The sequence below is a fragment of the Callorhinchus milii genome, unplaced genomic scaffold (assembly GCF_018977255.1).
Source record: "Callorhinchus milii isolate IMCB2004 unplaced genomic scaffold, IMCB_Cmil_1.0 Scaffold12, whole genome shotgun sequence".
Lineage (NCBI taxonomy): Eukaryota > Metazoa > Chordata > Chondrichthyes > Chimaeriformes > Callorhinchidae > Callorhinchus > Callorhinchus milii.
This window is the reverse complement of record NW_024704753.1, coordinates 2026648-2047367: the sequence shown is the minus strand read 5'-3', so window position 1 is coordinate 2047367 and position 20720 is coordinate 2026648. Positions and strand designations below refer to the sequence as shown.

The following is a 20720-nucleotide window of genomic DNA, read 5'->3' as shown; positions in this document are numbered from 1 at the left end:
GCGTCCCCACAAACAGCCGTGGATTGAGCGACCAAATTATTATTATTATTTTTAAGGGATTATTACCCCCGGAAGGCGATCCGCTAATCAACTAACAACCGGGTTCCTACTTACCGCTTGGTAAACAGAGGCGTGTGTGTGTGTGTGGAGTGAGGAAATTTGCCTAAGGTTTGGCCCTGCCCGGGAATCGAACCCAAACGCTCTAACCACTGAGCTACAGGACTCCTGATGTGTTAGATAAGCAGGAATGCGGTCCTTCCAGATGGAGAGATAGAGAGTGTGTGTGTGTGATCCATTTAAAGCAAACCTTGTCGTCCAAGAGTTTACCAAACTCCGCAGATGATTCCGGTATTTATCTCCTGGCCGCTTGTGAGATGTCAGTCATCCGGCTCCTATTAGCAGTGGCTTCCCCCCACCCCACAATCTCCGCAAAGTACAAGCGACAGCCGTTTGCTTGTACCAGTTGCTGCCTTGTTGCCAGGTCCAGCCCTCCCCAGACTGCCACAAACCAACCTCCTTCAGCTGTTGATGAAGTGCCCAAAACCTGCGCTCGTTACTCCCACTGCAGCCGAAGCATTATCTGCTCCAGTACAAGTGTCAGCCCAGCCTCCTGCCCGGTGAATCCCCTCTCTCCCTGAGCAGCTGAACATCAGGAAGAAACATCTTGTATATTGACCCTCTGTCCTTATCGCAGATCCGTAAAAAACAAACCCAACTACAAACGGCCTCTGTTTCTCTAACGGCTTCTCAGCGCCAAGAACCAACAGACGTCAAAGCCGGGGAGAGAAGGGAAAGGCCAGGTGTCTCCAAGCAGGGCTGGATTATGGCTTTGGCTATAGCCTTGTTGCTCTTTACACACGCAAACATACATATAATCCTCCCTCGCCTGCTCAGAGGAGCTGTTTACATGAAGTCGAATTAAGTAAATGATTTCTTTTCCGCCATTAAACCCAGGTTGCGCTGGGCCATTAAGCTCAGACTGTGCAGCTGTTACCGGCAACTCGAGCCCCTCTCCTCTGCGCTCAGCACGTTCTGTTCATTCCTGCTGAAGCTTTCCCCTCTCCGCTCAGCACGCGAGTCTTAAGTCTATTTATTTGGCTCAATGGGAAAGGCTCGCTGGCTATCCACTACCGCTATTTCTCTTTCTCCCTCTCCCGCCCCTCTCCCCGGCCCCTACTCAACCCCATCCCGGTCCTTCAGGTGAGACGTTAAACCCAGGTCCCCTCTCTCTCTGTTCAGGTGGGAGTTTCTCTCTCTCCCTCCCGGTGTCCTGGACGACAATCTCCCCCCACACCCCCCCCCCACCACCCAAATGAAAATCGGGTCCCCCGCTCCACAAGCTGTTTGCTGGACGCTGCTGTGCGTAAACTGGCTGCCGCGTTTCGTCCGCAAAATACGGCGCACTTTAATTTAATTTAATTTAATTTAATTTAAAGTCAATCCACTTCACAGTGTGTCCCGTGAAGCCCTTTGCGACGCCTCAGCGATGTGATATGGCGCTGTATCAAAGGCAAGGATGATTATTACTATTATAGTATTATTATTATTAACCCTCTTCCAAACCTCTCCTACCTCCGCACCCCCATTAATCCTCCTCAACCCCCACGTTCAATCCCCCCCCCCCCCCCGCCCCACCCCACCCCCTCTCTGAAGCTCTCTGTATCTATAACACCAGCCGGCTCTGCTCCGCACAGGGTTGGGATAGGAATGCGACAGATTCGTGACGGGTTTAAATACTTCGCCAGGCAGCAACAGGGGAAATAGTGCGTTGCCATGGTGCCTTTGCGAGGCAAGAAAGGAACGCAGCGTGTTCCGGGTCGCAGCGCGTATTTAACTGAAAAGCCCCCCCCCCCCAAAGAGGATTCGTTTCGGAAAATAAAGGGAAAAAGATTTCGCGCTCCTGGGCGAGACCATTCGGGCGTCCGGTTAAGCCACCGCGACGAGAGAGGCTTCCGTCCTCCGATGTCATTGCTTGCGCGTCGTGCTTTCCTGGTGTTAACTCCTCCAGCGACCGTACTCGTGGGGCAGTCTGACGTGCGATGGCGCAAATCATAACGATTTCAACGTCCTCGCGTTCCCCGTCTTCAAATCCCTTCACGCCCTGGGCAGGCACTTCCCCTCCCTAACCTTCGCTCTCTCTCTCTCTCTCTCTCTCTCTCTCTCCGACCTCCTTTTACTCCTCCAAACCCACTACCCCGTTGCCTCGCCTCCGCTCGACCAGCTCCGGCTTCCTGCCTGGCTGGCCCCCTCCTTTCCGCATGAATCGCTCGCATTTCTTCCACGAATCGCTCGCATTTCTTCCACGAATCGCTCGCAGTTCTTCCGCTCGCATCGACTCGCAAGCAATAACATCGGACAAACGGGACGTGTCTAAAGACCGACAGCAAAGGCGGCGCTGGCAATTAGGTCTGAAAAGGGGAGAACGATTTATCTGGGGCTCCTGCTGGCCCGTGTTTTGTCGGCACGCAATTTATCTCGACACCCCTATCGTGCAGCTGAATACTCGCTCTGCTGCGACGCACGTGTTGCTGTCAGTGTCGTTACCCTACGCAGCCAGGAGACCTGATTCCTCTGTTCGGCAGAACAACAGTGGGTACCGGGAGCTGCGTGTGTTTACCAGACAGACAGCCTGAGCAACAACAACTTTATATAACGCACTCCCCCACCCCACCCCCACCTCCGCCCCGTCCCACCGACACGTGGAGATCCCAGGGACGGATTGTCGGGATGGAATGCGCTCTCGCTCTCTCGCTCTCGCTCTCTCTCCTGCTGGAGGGACGCAGAGTGTGAGAGGGAGTCAGTAGGAGCAACGATCAGACAGGCCCTTCACGTCTGCCTTGTGAGAAGACGATTCAGAACGGGACCTTAGAATCATAGCGTCATAGAATTATACAGCGCAGAAGGAGGCCATTCGGCCCATCGGCGTCTGTGGCGGCTCTTTCAAAAGAGCTTACCAAATCAACCCCACATCCCCCCCGCACTCTCGCCATAGCCCTACAAGCTCGTCCCTTTAAATAACATTTTAAATGCGATTGAAACAGTTAAACCCAGACCAATACTTTCGGGCGCACCGAGACAGTAGAAGAGGACGCAGGTTAAGAGGCGGCAAAGGTGGGGGGGTGACTTGATTTCAGGACAGACACCAGGATGGGATGGATGGCGGGTGGTGGGGTGGGGTGGTGGGGGGGGGGGGGGGCGGTTCGTGCTCACAAACCACCGCAATAAACGACAGTAGCGGTAATACAACGATCCTCCCAATTCAGTCCAGAATGGGTTAAGAAACGGCGCGAATTTTAACCCAGGATTATTCCCCCCCACCCCACCCCAAAAAAAATACCTATTATTCCGACATTCAACACACAAGTGAAATGTCCCCCCCCCCACCCCCACCACCCCCCACAGTTGTGGTAAACGGTGCCCCCTCGTGGCACACTGCTGAACACTATAATGTCAACCATAACAATAATAATAATGAAAATCCTTGCATTTGATACGTTGCGGCGCCTTAACCCAGCGTCAAGTCAAAGAGCTTCACGGGATTTTGCTGCGAAGTGTAGTGACTGTGCGTTTTGGAGGACAAATCAAAGAACGGAGTTGAAAAGGTGACTTCCTCTTCGAAAATTCCCATTGAATTTTTTTCAAATCTGCAGCCGAGTTTGAAAAAAGAACCTTCCGCCGTGCGCAGTTGGCCGCCGCGTTTCGCCCACAAAATGCGCAGTCACTGCACTTTACAGCGCGTTCTGTGAAGCAGAATCCTTTATCTCAGCAACGCGTTGGTGGCTCAGGTTCCGTTCCCAGCCTTTCTGCCGCTAAGCCCCGGGAAACTGGTCAGTGATCTTAAAAAAGTTTTCATTCATCGCCTTATCGTTCTGTGGCACAATCAGCAGTATTCGCTCGCTCGCTCTTTCTCGATCTCTCGCTCTGATTTTCATTCCGTATCGCTCCATAAATTTACACGCAACTGATGTACAGATACAGTGCTTCCTGCGCCCTTCACTTCCCCCACCCCCCCTCCTCTCTCCTCCACACCCACCCCCATCAAAAACACCTTCCTATCAAAGCTGCGAATCTTTTCGAGAGGAAACATCTGATTGCTGACAACTGTGCAGGTTCGCTCACAATCAGATAAGTGCTGCATCTCACCAGGTCTGTACAAGAGACTTATCTCCGGGTAAAATGGGGTTAGACAGCAGCTCCGGTGGAAGAGGGGAGGAGAGAAGGTGGGAGTGAGCAAAGGCACACACATCAGCATGGAGGGGGAGAGAGAGTGGGGGGGGGGGGTGGGGGGCAGGAAGGAAAGAGCGGGGTAATAATGGGGTTAGAGTACAAGGAGTCTCCACAAAGTCATGTTAACCCCCATAGCCCACCGCCTCCCCACCACCAGTTACAAAACAGTGCTGTGAGACAACAGAGGAGCTGAAACAATCTGTCAGTGATGCATTTGGCCTCCTGGCTCCATCCATCCATGTTACGGCAGATGTGACCTCCTCACTCCATCCATTCGTCCATGTTACTGAACATTATCTGCCATGAAAATGGTGGCCCTCATTGATTGTGGTGGGCGTGGTGGGGGTGGGGTGGGGTGGGGGGGGGAGTGAGCAACAACGCAGCAAAAGGTGCTACACCTCTGTAATCAGGTCTCATTTCCAACCTTAGTGAAGTCCTCGTAACTCACGTCTTTTTGCAGTCGATTTCAATCAGGGAATCATTATTATTATTATTATTATTATTAGATCAAAGAACATTGAAAACAGAATTTAATAGCTGGTCAAGACAACACACTGCGCTGCAACTCCAGTAGCCGGGGTACATTTTTACACGCCTTTTGCATCATTAAAAAAAAAAACCCCACACAAGAATAGGAGACACGAGTGCGGAGATGAAACCAGTCAGTTTAAGTTACAAACACAAATATTAATAGCGTGAACAAGCCATTGCGAAGGTGACGCAGCCATCTCCACACCACCCGCTTCAGAAGGAAACGGACTATTCAGAAAGTGTGATTAATTACAGCACGGAAAAACTCATGGTCGCAAAGCTTCAGTCCTTTACAGTCTTGCCGACGTACTCTGTGTATCTCGCAATATGTCAGTCGCACGCACGCACGCACGCACGCACGCCCTCGCGCACACACACACTCATACTCACACACGCGCACACACACGCACGCGCACGGAATGACACACCCAGCCATGACACACGAGAGCGTAAATGTGGGAGCTTCCATCCCCAAAAGCAATGACTCGCGTGAAAATCTGCGTCATCGCAATAAATGTCGGCCAGCTCAAGATGTAAAATGAACCTCTCTCCCTCCCTCTCTCTCTTTGTCCCACCCTTGAGTCGGAAGGTTGCAGGTTCAAGACCCTATGTCTGGATTTGGAATCATATAGTCTAAGCTGACGTTCCAATGGTGGGGTGGGGTGGGGGTCTTGGACTGTCGGAGGAGGTGCCGTCTTTCGGATGAGACGTCCAAAACCTCACTCCCCGTTTCTTGGGCGAAACCTTTCCTCCTCCCTTCCCCCTCGACTGTACATGAAACTCGAGAGAGAGAGACGCACAGGCTTGTGAGTTACCTCACTCCGTTGGTCATGATTCTCTGGTAACTCCTGCGCAGCCCCGGAGCTCAACTGTTTCCCCCCCCTAAACGCGAATCGGAAGCTTTGCAGCGGAGCCAGTCTAGACCTGCAAACCCCGCCAGTCTGCGATTCTGTAACTGGGCGACAGGTATTAGTCGGCCATCCGCGAGCTTGAGGGGGCTCCGGATCATAAGGCGTCACCTCAAGCGTCAGCCCCTCACCGTCTGGGTGAGCAAAAGAGAGCGGTAACGTGAGTCGATGTCTTTCACCTCCCGCCGCAGGCAGGTCACCGGCAAGCGGGTTTACCTGTGCGTAAGCGTGTGTGTGTATGTGCGTGTGCGTAAAAGTCCTCAAAACATTTTGCAGGGGAAAAACCGTGTCGGTTCGTAAAGTCTCACCTTGACAGGGGTGGGGTTGGGGTGGGACATGCTGTGAACTGGGATAGCGCTCGACTCATCGTCTGCCGGTACAGGAGCTGCTTGTGCTGTAACAGGGCGCTGCTCTCCCCGTCCCTGCGCGGGGGCAGGTCGTAGAGGTCTCTGTAAAAGGCCTCGATGTCCTTGTCCAGGCAATACTTGGCGCAGGGGCTGAAGACCCCCGGGACATCCTCTGCTGAGCCCAAGTCGGCCAGGTAGACCACCACGACCTTGCGGGCTGCGCGGGGGTCTTGCAGCTCGTGGCACAGCAAGTTGACGGCGGCGGTGAACAGTTCCTCTCGCTCCGCTCCCGCCCCCGGGCCGGGGGGAGTCAGGACGGAGTCTGGCTCGCGGCAAGAGGCCTTCCACCGGGCCCCGGTGCCCCCCGAGCACAGGACTACCACCTTGTCCGCAGTCTCCTTGCAGGACGCCAGCCAGGCCAGGGGCCCCATCTGCGCCACCTTCCGCGTCTGCCACATGTCCACCATCACCTCGGCTCCGCACACGCTCTGCAGGAACTCGGCGAAGCTCAGCACCACCGGCTTCTGCCGCGGATCATCGTCCAGGGAGTAGATCAGCAGCACCGACACGGGGGGCATCCACTCGGCAACCAGAGGCAATGCCCACATCCTGGCGTTGGCTTTGAACGGAAAATTGTTTAGTGGGTGGGGAGGGGGGGGAGGGAGGAGGTCGTAATTGTACTTTAATAATTTATTATATTAATAATAATATAATAGTAATATAATAATCATATAATATAATAATAATACAATAATAATTTGTTATATTATTATTAATAATATTACAATATAATGATAATAAAAAATACTAATAATGACAACAATAATCATCATCGTCTTTGCATTTGATACGGCGCCTCATCGCGTCTTCGAGACGTCTCAAAGGGCTTCACAGAGGTTACCGTCAAGTGCAGTGACTGTGTATTCCGTGTATTCACTCTGCCCAGGAATCAAACCTCAGGTCCTCTCACTAAGCTCCAGGATTTCCATACTTCTCCTCCTCCTTCTCCTCCTCACCCCCTTCCTGAGAGGTGTGACCTAACAGCACTTAAGGTAGACTTCTGCACACACACAACCATTCTGCCCCCCCCCCCCCCCCCCCCTTGAACAAGCTACAGCCTGGAGTCCCTCCACTTTGTTGGCCAGGGAACATGGCTGGATCACTTGCCTACACGCACTCTCACGGACCCACGCACACACACACAAAAACAGTCACTACACCTGTGAGCGCCAGCCACGGGTGGGACTTTTCTGCCCCAATAAAGTGGCTCCAAATCGCTCTGTAAATCCCTCCGCGCCCTACGGAAGGTACGTCGCCTTTCGCTTACCACGTTTAATGAACAGTGGGGCACCCAACATCAAACCCAGAACCACCAACGACAGGGCCACAAACATCCAAGTCAGTTGCCTCGTCTCTGAACAAAGGAAAGAGGAGAAGATCCCGTTAATGGATAAATGCCCATTTCTCTGGCCGCGCTGCAAACGGGGGTCTGTCGGACACACAGCACGCACTCGCACACGTGTGCACACACACACGCATGCACATAGACACACGCATTCACACACGCACACACGCACGCACGCACACACGCGCACAAACTCTGAGACCAGCAACAACACGATACATCATAATAATAATTCTAACAATAGTTCTCAATCGTGTTATGTCATTGTAATTGTTATTATTATTGTGCTTGGATAATTATTTTCATAATATTATCCGCTATTTGCAACCTGCTCGGTCGTTCCACCTGACCAAATGTATTTAGGGGCACAAATGACAACAACTTGCATTTACCATGGTGCCCTTCACGCACAGGGTACCGTCCAGGAAGCGCTTAAGAGTCCCCGGGCCAAAACAGAGGAGGCTCATCTGAATTATAATAATCCTTGCATTTGGTACACCGCCTCAGCACATCGTCAAGGCGTCTCAAAGCGCTTCGCGGGATATACTGCGAGATGGGGTGACTATATTTGTAGGCCGACTTGGCCTCAATAAAATGACACCAGTTTTATTTAATAATCCCTGCATTTGATAGAGCCCTTTTTCACGTCTTCAATTTCGTCTCGAAAGCGCTTCACTGTGAAGTGGTTTGACTGTATATTCGTGGGCGGAACGCGGCAGCCGATCGCGCGCGGCCGAGTCCCCCCGCGCACAGTCGTGGATCGAAGTGACCCAATTTTATTATTGTTTGCTGTTGAGGGATTATCATCAGGCGTGTGTGTGGAGTAAGGAAACGTGCGCAAGGTTTCGCCCCTGTCCGGCAATCGAACCCGGGTCTCTCGTGCTCGTGGGGCGAGTGCTCTAACCACTGAGCTGCAGAAATCCTTGGGGGATTTTTGACCAGGACACTGGGGGGGTGGGTGGGTGGGGGGGTGGAGAGAGAGAGAGAGAAACTTCTTTTATCTGTTCGAATAGCGCCGTGGGATCTTAACCCTGATCAGGCAGACGGCACCCCGGTTTAATGCCGCATCTGAAGGATGGCAGGTTGCCGGATGCTGAGTAAAGAACGATCAAACCTGTCGTCTGAGAGCATTAATAATAATAATAATAATAATCCTCGCTTTTGATATAGCGCTTTTCACGTCGGGAGGACGTCCCAAAGCGCTTCACAGAACACACTGTAAAGTGAATTGACTGTATATTTGTGGGCGAACGCGGCAGCCAATTGCGCACAGCAATGTCCCACAAACAGTCGTGGATTGAAAATGACCAATTTATTATTGTTTTTGTTTTGGAGGGATTATTATTAGGCTCTGTGTGGAGTAAGGAAACTTTCCCGAGGTTTCGCCCTCTGCCTGGAATTGAACTCAGGTCTCTCACTTGCAAAGCGAGTGCTCTAACCACTGAGCTACAGGACTCCATTCAAAAACACATGACCGGATTAGGAAAACGTCTCAATTCTTCCTGAGAGCCTTCGTTCCCACTTCCACCCCGGCCCAGCCGTCAGCATTCTCCCCAGTGGGCCAGAAAGCAGATCACAGGTTCCAGCCCCTGAGCTCACAGTCTCGGTCGGCTCTCCGAGGCAGCTCTGCGGGGGGTGTGTGTGTGTGTGTGTGTGTGTGTGTGTGCTGCATTGTCGAGGGTGTTATCTTTCAGATGAGACGTCAAACTAAACCCAGATCCTTTATCTGCGTCCGTTCGGAGGCAAGTGAAAGATCCCGCTGCGCTACTCGAGAAGAAAAAGGAGTTCCTACCGCCTTGGCCGACAGATCCCCAAATAAAACTGGTCAGTTGTTTGTGGGACAATTTTGCCGGGCGCAAATTGGGCTGCCGCCAATACGGGACGGGGTCACTGCGACTGTGACGTGCCTTATTGCGTCGTCAAGACGTCTCGAAGCACTTCACGTTGTTGGCAGTAGGTCAGGCGCTTTGAAGGCAGACATGGCCTTGGTTTCATGTCTCATCCAGACATCTCGACGACCTGATAAGTCGCTGTGCGAAATGGAAGGATTTATTTGCGATAATATCATATTACTTGAGTATCAATTTTCCACGCAGTGCCTCTGTGCTTTTACCCAGGTGCTTGTCTGAGAGATATTCAAAGCAGCTGCCGGATTCTTTGAAGAAGCCAAGCCAACCAACCACTCTGTTGCAGTAACTGTGTCTCGCAGGAAATATTAGATAATGCACAGGCCATTTCTGACCTACTTAATAGCTAATCAGAACTTTCAATCAATGAGCTCCTTTCCATTCGTTGATTCAGTTTCGTGATAAGTCTTGCTCTCGTTAAAGCGACGCTAGTTAAATTGAACTGCTCTGACAGGTTTGACAGAGTTGGCATTGCAGAGGAGAACATCAAGCAAAGGAACGTAAGAACATTAGAATTTGCTGGCGAAAGAAGACCAAGGTCTATCTAATTCACCTGTCACCATCCTGGGCTGCAGTCGTTTGACATGTCCCGCCCCAGATATTATTTTCTAGCTGCCTCGTTTCGCTAACAAAATGCACAGGCAATTCACTACACAGTACATCTGTGAAGCCCTTTGAGACGTCTCGAAGACGTGTGTAGGCGTTATATCAAATGCAAGGATTATTATTTTATTCATTATTATTAAACACAGAAGAACAATACTTTCAGATGCCTCAAGCAGCGGAAAAAAGACGGCACAGGTTCAGAGTTGAAAGGAAGATTCAGAACTGACACCTGGAAGTTTTTTTTTATCCAAAGGGTAATCAGTGGGTTACCAGGATAGTCAGGAAGGATGTTAGGAATGATGAGATCTAATGGGCCCAAAGGGCTTTCTTACCAGAGATCAATGGAAACGGAACAAATTCTTGACTGGCTCTTGCTGCAAGGAAAACAGGTTGTATTTAGTGCTTTCAAGACATTTGCAAGACTGAGATGGATAGATTTTTGTTAATAATAATAATAATAATAATCCTCGCATTTGATATAGCGCATTTCACGTCTTCTCGACGTCTCGAATATACTGCGAAGTGAATTGACTGTATATTTGTGGGCGAAACGTTACGTCAGGGTGTATAGGCATTCGGGGAAAGGGCGGCTAATTGGAGTTGAAGTACAGATCAGCTGCGATCTTATAGTATGACGGTAATAATAATAATAATAATAATCCTTGCATTTGATATAGCGCTTTTCACAGGTTTGAGGGGCTGAATGGCCTCTTCCTGTTCATATGTTCCGATGCCTTTGTGTTTCAGGTTTTGCGGCTGTTGCTTTCACTCCCAAACTATTGTTGACTTTGCGAATGTTGTTTTTGGCAGTGGGACAGGTTATACTTGGAAAATTGGAAGAGGGAGGTGAAGGCGGAAAGAGAGAGAGAGGGAGGGAGAGTGGGGGAGGGGGGGGTAGCGAGAGAGAGAGAGAGGGAGAGTCGGGGGGGGGGGTGGGAGAGCGAGAGAGAGGGAGGGAGAGCAGGGAAAGGTAGATAAATGGAACTGAAAGGAGACTGTGCACAAAACCTAATGGCCCTCTTCTGCGCTGTATATTTCTCTGGTTGTGTGAACGGCAGTCGATGGCAACAGACAGACAAACAGCGGAGTGTCGGCTGGGATTGCAGTGCGGTTATAAGACGGTGACGATAAAGACATAGAGGACATGGCATTTACTACTAACAATACTACTGCAGTCCACAAAATATACAGTCACCACACTTTACAGTATATTCTGTGAAGCGACAATAGGGGTATATTCTCCACGACATGATGAGGCGCTGTATCAAATGCAAAGGATACAACCTGAAAAGCGGATGGATTGCGCGTTTCGTGGACAAAACAGCCTCGCCGGCTAAAGCCGGGGAGAATTCAGGGGCTCGAGACGACGGCTGTCGTTTCAGGGAATTTCCCCGCCACCCCCCAACAAAATAAACTTACTGATGAAGCAGTTGAGAAATTTGCGGTGTTGAGTGCAGTCGTTGAGGCACGACGGGAAGCGCGGATCGATCTGAAAGCAAGACGGATTATTCAGATTGGGGAGGTCTTTTTTTGGGCTGCAGTTGAACATATATTTTGGGGGGCGGGGCGGGGAGGGTGGGGGGGGGGGAGAAGGGGTCAGTCGGGTGGGTGTCTGACACACGCGGAAACCCGTCACCCGTTGCTGAAGAGTCTCCTCCAAACCAAACTGAGAGTTCCGTGCGTCCCACCTGCACGTGGAAATTCCAGAGATAGTAATAATAATAATAATGATAATGATAATCCTCGCATTTGATGCAGCGCCTCATCACGTCTTCGAGACGTCTCAAAGCGCTTCGCAGGATATACTGGAAAGTGAAGTGACTGTGCATTTTGCGGGCGAAACGCGGCAGCCGATTGCGCCCAGCCAGCGTCCCCACACACAGTCGTGGATTGAGTGACCAAATTACTATTATTATTTTCGAAAGATCTCTCTCTCTCTCTCTTGCTTAATCCTAATTCCGGACAGTATGAGGCGCAGGTTGGCGAGAGCCAAGCCTTTTGGGGGAGGCTGGGGTGGGGGGGGGGGAGCCCGGAGTGTGCGTTGGGGGTAACTGCTGGAGGCTAACCAGCTAAAACCGCACAAAGCTTGGGCGTTGAGGGCACTGTCTGACAAGTTGGACATTGAAGGGAGGCGAAAAGAAAATTCAAACGCAGCCAACGGTAGGAGAACGAGGGGAAATCAACTTACCTCGACGTAAAGTGTCTCTGGGTAGCTTCCCTCAAACCTCACAGTGACTCTTGAATTGTTGGACTAAGTGGACAAGAAGCGCAGTAGGTATTTGGGCTTGAACCACAAACAAACCAACAAACAAACAAACAACAATTTGCATTTACATTGCGCGCTTCACGTGAGTAGCGTCTCGGAGCGCATTACGCACGTCAACTAACGCACTGGACTTCTAAGCACCCCCCACCCCCTCCAGCCACTATGCCCTTAACCCCCAGATATACTGTTCAACACAGCGACTGTGTATTTATGTGGGTGAACCCACCACCTGCCAATGTGCGCACAGCAACGTCCGACAAAACCATGGAGTGATTGACCAAATTTTATCTTTCTTGAATGGCTCGAGCACACGGTCACTTCACTTTTCAGTGCCTCTTGTGAAGCACTTTGAGACGTCTTCCTGACGTGAAAGGCGCCGCATCAAACAGTAATAATAACAAGAACAACAAGATTACATTTGTATCGCGCCTTTCAGGTCGGGAGGACGTCCCGAGGCGCTGGAATAATAATAATAACCCTTGCATTTGATACAGCGAGGGCCTTATCACGTCTTCGAGACGTCTCAAAGCGCTTCACAGGAGATACTGTAATGTGGAGTGACTGTGTGTTTTGTGGCAGCAGCCAATTGCGCACAGCAGCGTCCCACAGACAGTCGTGGATTGAGTCACCGAATGTAAGAATTAGGATTGTTAAGTGTGGTGCACGATTCTAATTACTGACCGAGCTCCGCTTTGCTGTAGTCTTTGAGTAAATGTTATTGTGTCACAATAATAGTTGCATTTGACATACAACTTACTTACCCAAGGAATAGTAGTGGTGTCTATATCTTGCTTGGATGCATTATTGACCAGATACACAGCATACCTGGACGATTGTTCATGAGTCGTAAAGTTGATCTCCATCACATTATTGTTAATCAAGCACAACGAAATGTTTGGCTTCCACAAAACATCCACATCATCTTTGGGGCAAAAAAGTCAATAAATTAATGGTTATATTCGGGGGTGGGGTGTGGGGCGGAAAGGGACTTGGGTAAGGGAGGGTGGAAGTCAGGGAGGAGAGGGGGCAGGAGGTTGACCGAAGGCACGGTCGAAGAGGAAGGTCTTGTGATGTGCCTTGAAGGGATGGAGCGAGGCGAAGGAACTGTGGGATGAAGTTCCAAAGGGTGAGGGAGGAGATGCAAGGATTATTATTATTATTATTATTATTATTATTATTATTATTATTATTAATCTGCTTACCTTGGCAATATTTTAAATTCTTCATCAAATTGTTCTCGCAACCTGAACAAAAAAGGAAAGGAAAGCCGGCGTGAAGTTCTCGTTCAGTCTCTAATCTTTTATAAAATCGTGACCTAATGTGTCTGGGACCAGGGGGAAAGCACAAGGTAAACGGGACTGAAAGGATCGCTCTTTAAGGAGCCGAATGGCCTTCTTCTGTCCTGTAAATTTCCAATCCACACAGTTAAGAGCAACGTGTCTAGGTCCAACTGGGATTTTTAACATGTCCCGGGTTCAATCAGCCAACGAGAGATCAAGATCAATATCTGTGTTAGAGGCTAAATCTACCCCCGCATTAAAAAATCAAGCGCTCTGGAGACTCTTCCCTGCGTGAAGGGCGCTATATGAATGCAAGCTGTTGTTGTTGTGCCCTCTAGGAACAGGAAATCCAACCACCCACCGCCCCCCACCCCCCCCCACCACCCCACCCAACCACCCACCGCCCCCCACCACCATTACCTGGTGTTTTCAGTTGCAAGGCTTGTTCTGGCAAATCCTCCCCGATATTGGGGGGTGGGATGTTGAAAGCTGTGAAGAGGTACGAGGTCTCCGGGCTGGCTGGATGTTCAGCGTAATAGAATAACCACTTGGGGGGGGGAGGGAACGAAGACAATATTTTAGGGCAAGACGTCGTCGCTTAGCGAGAGTACTCGTCGCGCTCGCAACACATCCCGTGTGGTCCCATTTATAAACTAACCTCACGCTCCCCTCATCTCCCTCCGTCCAGCTTGCTCCCTGACTCCTTCCCCCCTTCACCCGCCATCTCCCTCCCACCCCAACTCCCCCACCCCACACCCGCACCCACTGCCATCTCCGACAACTTTCCCCCCCTCACCCATCACCTCGTGGAAGTCCGTGGAAGTCTGACTTCCTCTCGAATGCACCTCCCCTGTCTGATTCACTCATTGCTTCAGACAGGGAGTTCCACGACCTCCCTACCCTCTCTGCGTCAAATTCTCTGTTACATCCCCCGTGTCGCGAGCTTGCCCCGGCTATGCAAGGGTCCGTGCAAACGGTTGCACGGGGAAATATGTCTGTAACTCACTGGTTTCCCCTGGACTACTTCGCTCTTGAACCGCTTGCTGTAGTTGCACCGAAAACAGACATATTCCCATGGGCTCTGTATGCAAATCATTGTGGCGATCAGCTCCTGGATGCTTCCTGTCCGGAGGAAGGAAGAGTCAAATGTCTCAAAGCGCTTCACACAATACACTGTAAGTGCCAATTGACTGTGCATTTTGTGGGCGAAACGTGGCAGCCAATTGCGTACAGCAGCGTCCCAGCAACACGGCAGTGTTTTTTGAAGGGATTATTACCCCCGGAAGAGCGATCCATCAATCGACTAACATCCAGGTTCCTACTTACTGCTGGGTAAACAGAGGCGTACGTGTGTGTGTGTGTGGAGTAAGGAAATTTGCCTAAGGTTTTGCCCTGACCTGCCTGGGAATCGAACCCAGGTCCTCTCGCTTGTGAGGTGAGTGCTCTAACCACTGAGCTACAGTGCTCCACACCTATTTATAATCTATTTACGTAGAGAGAAAGCAACGCGACTGTCTATTCTGAATGGACAACCTACCGTCGGGACTTAGGTTCCAGCTGATGTTTAACAGGGGATGCTGATGGTCTCCGGCAGAGATGAGCTCAACCTTGAGGCTGGAGAGGTCAGATGGGGTTCTGCTGTGTGGCCGTTCCCATTCCGAGGGAGGTTCACTCGCTGAGAGAGAAAGAAAGAAAGCAAAAAAGTTCAAAAGCGTTTCCCTAAATAATAATAATATTAATAATGATCCTGGCATTTAATGCAGCGCCATACCACATCATCGAGACGTCTCGAAGCGCTTCACAGACTATTTTCGTGGGTAAACACGGCTCAGGAACAGCAAGAGACTCATTTTATTTGGGGGAAACTCCCAAACCTTTAATCTTCAGATGAATCTTTAACATCCATCTGAGCAGGCCAGCGATGCGGGGGGGGAAGTTTCACATGTCACCTGTAGGATAGCACCTCCATCAAAGCAGCAAGTTTCCCTCCCTCCACCCCCAAAACCCCCTTCCGCCCCCCCCCCCCCCCCCCCCCAACACTGCAGTGTGTGTGGCGAGCGTTGACTTGGAGGTGTGAGCACAATCCAGACTAACACTCAATAAGAACATCAATCACAAAGCAAACACGCGTTGATCTGAATAAATGCCGTGTGTGTCCTCCGGATAAAAGGTTGGGTCGATTTCGAAGCTCTGCGTCGAGAGCACTCAAAATCCTTGCGAGAGAACTCTGCCAGGTTTTCCTTACACCTGCCCTGACCCGCCGGAATAAATCATAGCAGATGTTTATTCATTCGGGTGGACAGGGAACCTCGAATCGCATTCATCAACCAAATGGGAGCAATGAAAACCTAAGCCGGGAGACGAGCATGATCAAAGGACTCCGGCATTCCTCAAATCCGCTCGTCAACGAATTTCAGAGAAACTCCAAAGTGAAACGGAAAGGGAAAGACAAAGAGGTTAGATGCAAATTGGCTGCCTCGTTTGGCCCACAAGATATGCGGTCAATTCCCTTTGCCGTATACCCTGCGAAGCGCTTTGAGTCGTGCTGAGGATGCGATTAGGGGCCGTATCAAATGCAAGGATTATTATCGACGTCCGCCTGAACCAGGCATCGCAGGGACATCGGTTCAATGTCTCATACGCTGTAAAATGTAGCGACAGCGTAATTTGTAGACAGACAGACGAAAAAAGAAAATACATCGACAATCAAGTACTTACCGGACTGTGCTTTGCACTTGATTTCCTGCTGCGAGAAAACAGAAAGCGGAAAGGTTATTTGATCTGACGCCGAAGGCGAGAGTGTGGGTCAAACAGCAAGTCCGACTGGGTTTTTTATTCACAGTTAATTCAACAACAACAAGAACATTTATACAGCGCAGGGTAAAGTCCCACAGCACTTAACTCCTAATAAATACTCAACCGGAAAATGGCAAGTGGGAGTTTTTGTGCCTCAAGGTTAAGGATATTCGTGAGTGTTCGTTTGTTCGTCGATCTGATTGATTTGATCTGGACGGAAATAATACAACAACAGCAGCAATGCTGAGGGCAGTGTATCAAAACAATTTGCACTTAAGCAGTGCCTTTTGTGTGGGATGGAAGTCTGTCTCACGGAGCTTCATGGAGGTGGTAGGGGAACAGAGGGGAAAATTAGGTTAAGGTCAAAGAGGGAGACATTCTCTTCACAAAGGGTTTTGTGGGGCAGAAAGCCAGAGTTCTGAGAACCTACCCCACCTGAAAGGCAAAAAATCAACACGAGCTGGTGTTGAAATAATCAGACATAACAGGGAAATAATAATCCTTGCATTTTCAATCTTTCAAGTAAGACACTTGTTACGCTCCGAGATGTACACCCATGATAAGGCTCGCTCCCCCTCGTAGCGAACGCTGGGTTCAATCCTCACTCAATGAACGCGAGTCCTTATAACTGGGTGTAACTTGACGGATGAGTTTTTCCACGATGACAGGCACTACCAACTGCTGCTTACATTAACGCCGATTGGGAAGCTTCCAACCTCAGTGCTTTGTTCTGAACAGACTGTCATAGCTGCAAACTGGTTGTGTGTTCCCTTGGAGACGTCTCAAAAGAGCTCGAGTTTCTACAGCGTCCTTCACCCGGGCTGGCGTCCCCGAGTGCTTCGCGGTGGCGGAGTCTGACCCTGAGCTGGTGGGGGGGGGGAGGAAGAGGGAGGGGAGGTGGTGTCCGTAAGCACGATCAAAAAGGACGGTCTTTAGGCGGGATTTAAAAGTGGGATCTACCTTAAAGGTCACCAAAATCACAAGGCAAAGTGGGACGGGATTAAGGAATAATAATAATAATAATAATCCTTGCATTTGATATAGCGCTTTTCACGTCGGGAGGACGTCCCAAAGCGCTTCACAGGACACACTGTAAAGTGAATTGACTGTATATTTGTGGGCGAACGCGGCGGCCAATTGCGCACAGCAATGTCCCACAAACAGTCGTGGATTGAAAATGACCAATTTATTATTCTTTTGTTTTTTTTGGAGGGATTATTATTAGGCTCTGTGTGGAGTAAGGAAACTTGCCCAAGGTTTGGCCCTCTGCCTGGAATTGAACTCAGGTCTCTCACTCGCAAAGACTTTAAGGGGAGACATTTTATACAGAAGTACTATAATAATAATAATAATAATAATAATAATAATCCTTGCATTTAATACAGCGCTTTTCAAGTCTTTGAGAGTCTCAAAGCGCTTCACAGAATATACTGTAAAGTGAATTGACTGTATATTTGTGGGTGAAACGTACACTTGTGAGAAATACAAGTGGAATGGGGTTAGAGGAGATAATAATAATAATAATAATAATAATAATAATAATAATAATAATAATAATAATAATAATAATAATCCTTGCATTTGATACAGCGCCTTATCACGTCATCCAGACGTCTCAAAGTGCTTCACACGATACGCTGTAAAGTGAATTGACTATATATTTTGTGGACGAAACGAGGCAGCCAATTGCGCACTGCGGCGTCCCCACAAATAATCGTGGATCGAGTGACCACATTTTTTTTTTAAGGAATTATTGCCCCCCGGAAAAGTGATCAGCCAATCGACTAACAACCTAACAACTAGGTTCTTACTTACTGCGAGGTAAACAGCGCGGAGTAAGGAAACTTGGCCAACATTTTACCCTGCCACAGTTCCTCTCGCTTGCGAGTGGCGTTCTCTAACCAACAAGTTACAGGAGATCCAGGGGAGGAAGAGCGCGAGGGAAACATAATAATAATAATAATAATCCTTGCATTTGATATAGCGCTTTTCACGTCGGGAGGACGTCCCAAAGCGCTTCACAGAACACACTGTAAAGTGAATCGACTGTATATTTGTGGGCGAACGCGGCAGCCAATTGCGCACAGCAATGTCCCACAAACAGTCGTGGATTGAAAATGACCAATTTATTATTGTTTTTGGATTTGGAGGAATTATTATTAGGCTCTGTGTGGAGTAAGGAAACTTGCCCAAGGTTTTGCCTGGAATTGAACTCAGGTCTTTCACTCGCAAAGCGAGTGCTCTAACCGCTGAGCTGCAGGACTCCACATCTAAGTTTTAGGAGCTACCATACACAGCGCTCGAAGTGAAGCTCCAGCAATCAATCTCGTTGTGATCGTGTCAAACACACACACGCACACACACACACACTCAATACGTTGCACTGTTTCGTTCCCCTACCCGCTCGTTTCCCAAACACAAACGTTGCTCCAGAAATCCGACCAACGCCAGGGAGAAGAGAGCAACGGCTCGAGGCTCCATGGCTGTAGGAGTGAGTGAGTGAGTGAGTGAGTGAGTGAGTGAGGAGGTGTGCGCTGTGTGTGCTCTTCAGTCGAGCAGTGTTCAGCAAATGTAACGCTATTGCTCTATCTTGAGCGGCATCACGCGCGTGGGTGTGGGTGTGTGTAGGCATATGAATGAGCAATGGTTATTCCAAGTACCTCCCATTAGGCAAACTGAGTAACAGGAATCCTGTAGCTCAGTGACTGCAACGAGAAGACCTGGGTTTGATTCCCGACAGCGAGAAACCTTGGGCAAGTTTCCTCGCTCCACACGCCGGCCAGACAATAATCCCTCAAGAAAAAAACAATGATAGTAATAATAATAATAATAATCCTTGCATTTGATATAGCGCTTTTCACGTCGGGAGGACGTCCCAAAGCGCTTCACAGAACACACTGTAAAGTGAATTGACTGTATATTTGTGGGCGAACGCGGCGGCCGATTGCGCACAGCAATGTCCCACAAACAGTCGTGGATTGAAATTTGGTCACTTCAACCCACGGCGGTTTGCGGGGACGCTGCCGCGCGCAGTCGGCTGCCGCGCTTCGCCCACGGAATACAACGGTCGATTCGCTTTGCGGTGTATCCCGCGAAGCGCTGTGAGACGTCCACGAAGACGTGATCAGGCGCCGCACCAAACGCGGGGATTATCGTTATTATCGCCCACCTGAACAGACGCAGACAGGGAGCGAGCTTTAACGTCCCCCACTCACTCCCCCTCCCACACACACACACACACACAATGCATTGGAGCGTTAGCCAAGACAGTGAGCTCGACTTGGGGGGGGGGGGGGGTTGGGGGGGCTTCAACCCACAACCTTCTGACTCAGAGGCGAGCGCACGAGCGGCTGAGTCAGGTTGACTCAGCGATGCTTCATGTCTCACATGAAATAGTGATACCAAACCTGAGGCACCTGAGCTGTTGTCTCCCCCTCCTTCAGGGGCCACCCCCCACCCCCCCCCCCCCCCCACTACATTACTGAAATGCCTAAACGTTATACACGGTTGATTTCCTTGGCTTATGGCGGTATTTACTCTGCACGCAATCCACCCCGGGGGGGGGGGGGGGGGGGCAAAGACCGCGCGCAGCGAGACGCCCGGTTAATTGGATAAGGCACATCAACGCCCCCCCCCCCCCCACCCCCCGCAATGCAATGCAATGCACGAAAACATTCTCGCGCTCGTGTACCCCTCCCTCCGGGAAACTGGGACAGGTGAGGGGAGACGCGCGGGTCGTCGCGGAGGTGCGGAATTAACACGTAACGCGGAGAGTCGACCCCTGACCGCACGAAGTGGGGGGTGGGGTGGGGGTGTAAATGCAAGTTGTTGTTGTCGATGCAAACCCGTGTGTGTGTGTGTGTGTGTGTGTGTGTGTCCACCCCCCGCAAAAGAAAAGTCGGAGCGTTGGGGGGGGGTGGGGGTTGGAGGTGAGGTGGGGGTTTATGAGCAGAAGAGGGCGAAGTGTCACTGAGTGGGGAATCCACCAGAGCCTTCGGCTTTGACTCCAACTCCCACAAGTCCCACTGTCTCCCGAAGAGAGGCGGTCAAGTTTGGCCATTAAAGGAACACACTGAACGTTGCACACACACACACACACACGCACCGCCGCCGCCGCACGCACACGCAACACGCAACGCGCAGACCCGCACACGCACGGACACGGACACGGCGCAGACACGCGCGCGCGAGAGAGAGAGAGAGAGAGAGAGAGAGAGCGATTGGATTTCACGCTTTGCCCGATCGCAAGAAAAAGGTAAGACCGGCGAGTCAGCAAAAAAATAAAATAAAGAGCGGAGAGGGGGGGAGGGGGGAAGGGGGAGGGGGTGGGGGAGGGGGGAGGGGAGAGGGGGAAGGGCGTGCGATTGTAGCCCCGAACAAAAAGAGAAAGAGAAAAAGAGAGAGAGAGAGAGAGAGACTGAAAGAGAGAGAGAGAGAGAGAGACATC

At 50.4% G+C, this 20720-nt stretch overlaps 1 protein-coding gene across 1 annotated transcript; it reads right to left on the bottom strand.

Annotated features, from left to right (window-relative positions):
* Positions 1–2173: 2173 nt before the first annotated feature.
* On the bottom strand, positions 2174–18765 carry LOC103185070 (interleukin-17 receptor B). Its single transcript, XM_042339682.1, has 13 exons — positions 18674–18765; positions 16196–16220; positions 15015–15152; positions 14484–14599; positions 13898–14024; positions 13400–13441; positions 12959–13119; positions 12120–12182; positions 11351–11420; positions 10264–10305; positions 7341–7427; positions 5975–6632; positions 2174–2408 (listed from the first exon to the last, which is right to left on the bottom strand). The coding sequence occupies exons 1-13, from the start codon at positions 18752–18754 to the stop codon at positions 2174–2176; spliced, it is 1845 nt and encodes a 614-aa protein (XP_042195616.1). The 5' UTR covers positions 18755–18765.
* Positions 18766–20720: the final 1955 nt, after the last annotated feature.

Coding starts and splice junctions, on each gene's coding strand:
- LOC103185070 (XM_042339682.1), bottom strand. CDS start 18,754: ATGGAGCCTCGAGCCGTTGCTCTCTTCTCCCTGGCGTTGGTCGGATTT. Junction 15,153..16,195: donor CAAGTGCAAAGCACAGTCCG/GTAAGTACTTGA, acceptor TTTCTCTCTCAG/CGAGTGAACCTCCCTCGGAA. Junction 11,421..12,119: donor CAGAGACACTTTACGTCGAG/GTAAGTTGATTT, acceptor TCTTGCTTTCAG/ATCGATCCGCGCTTCCCGTC.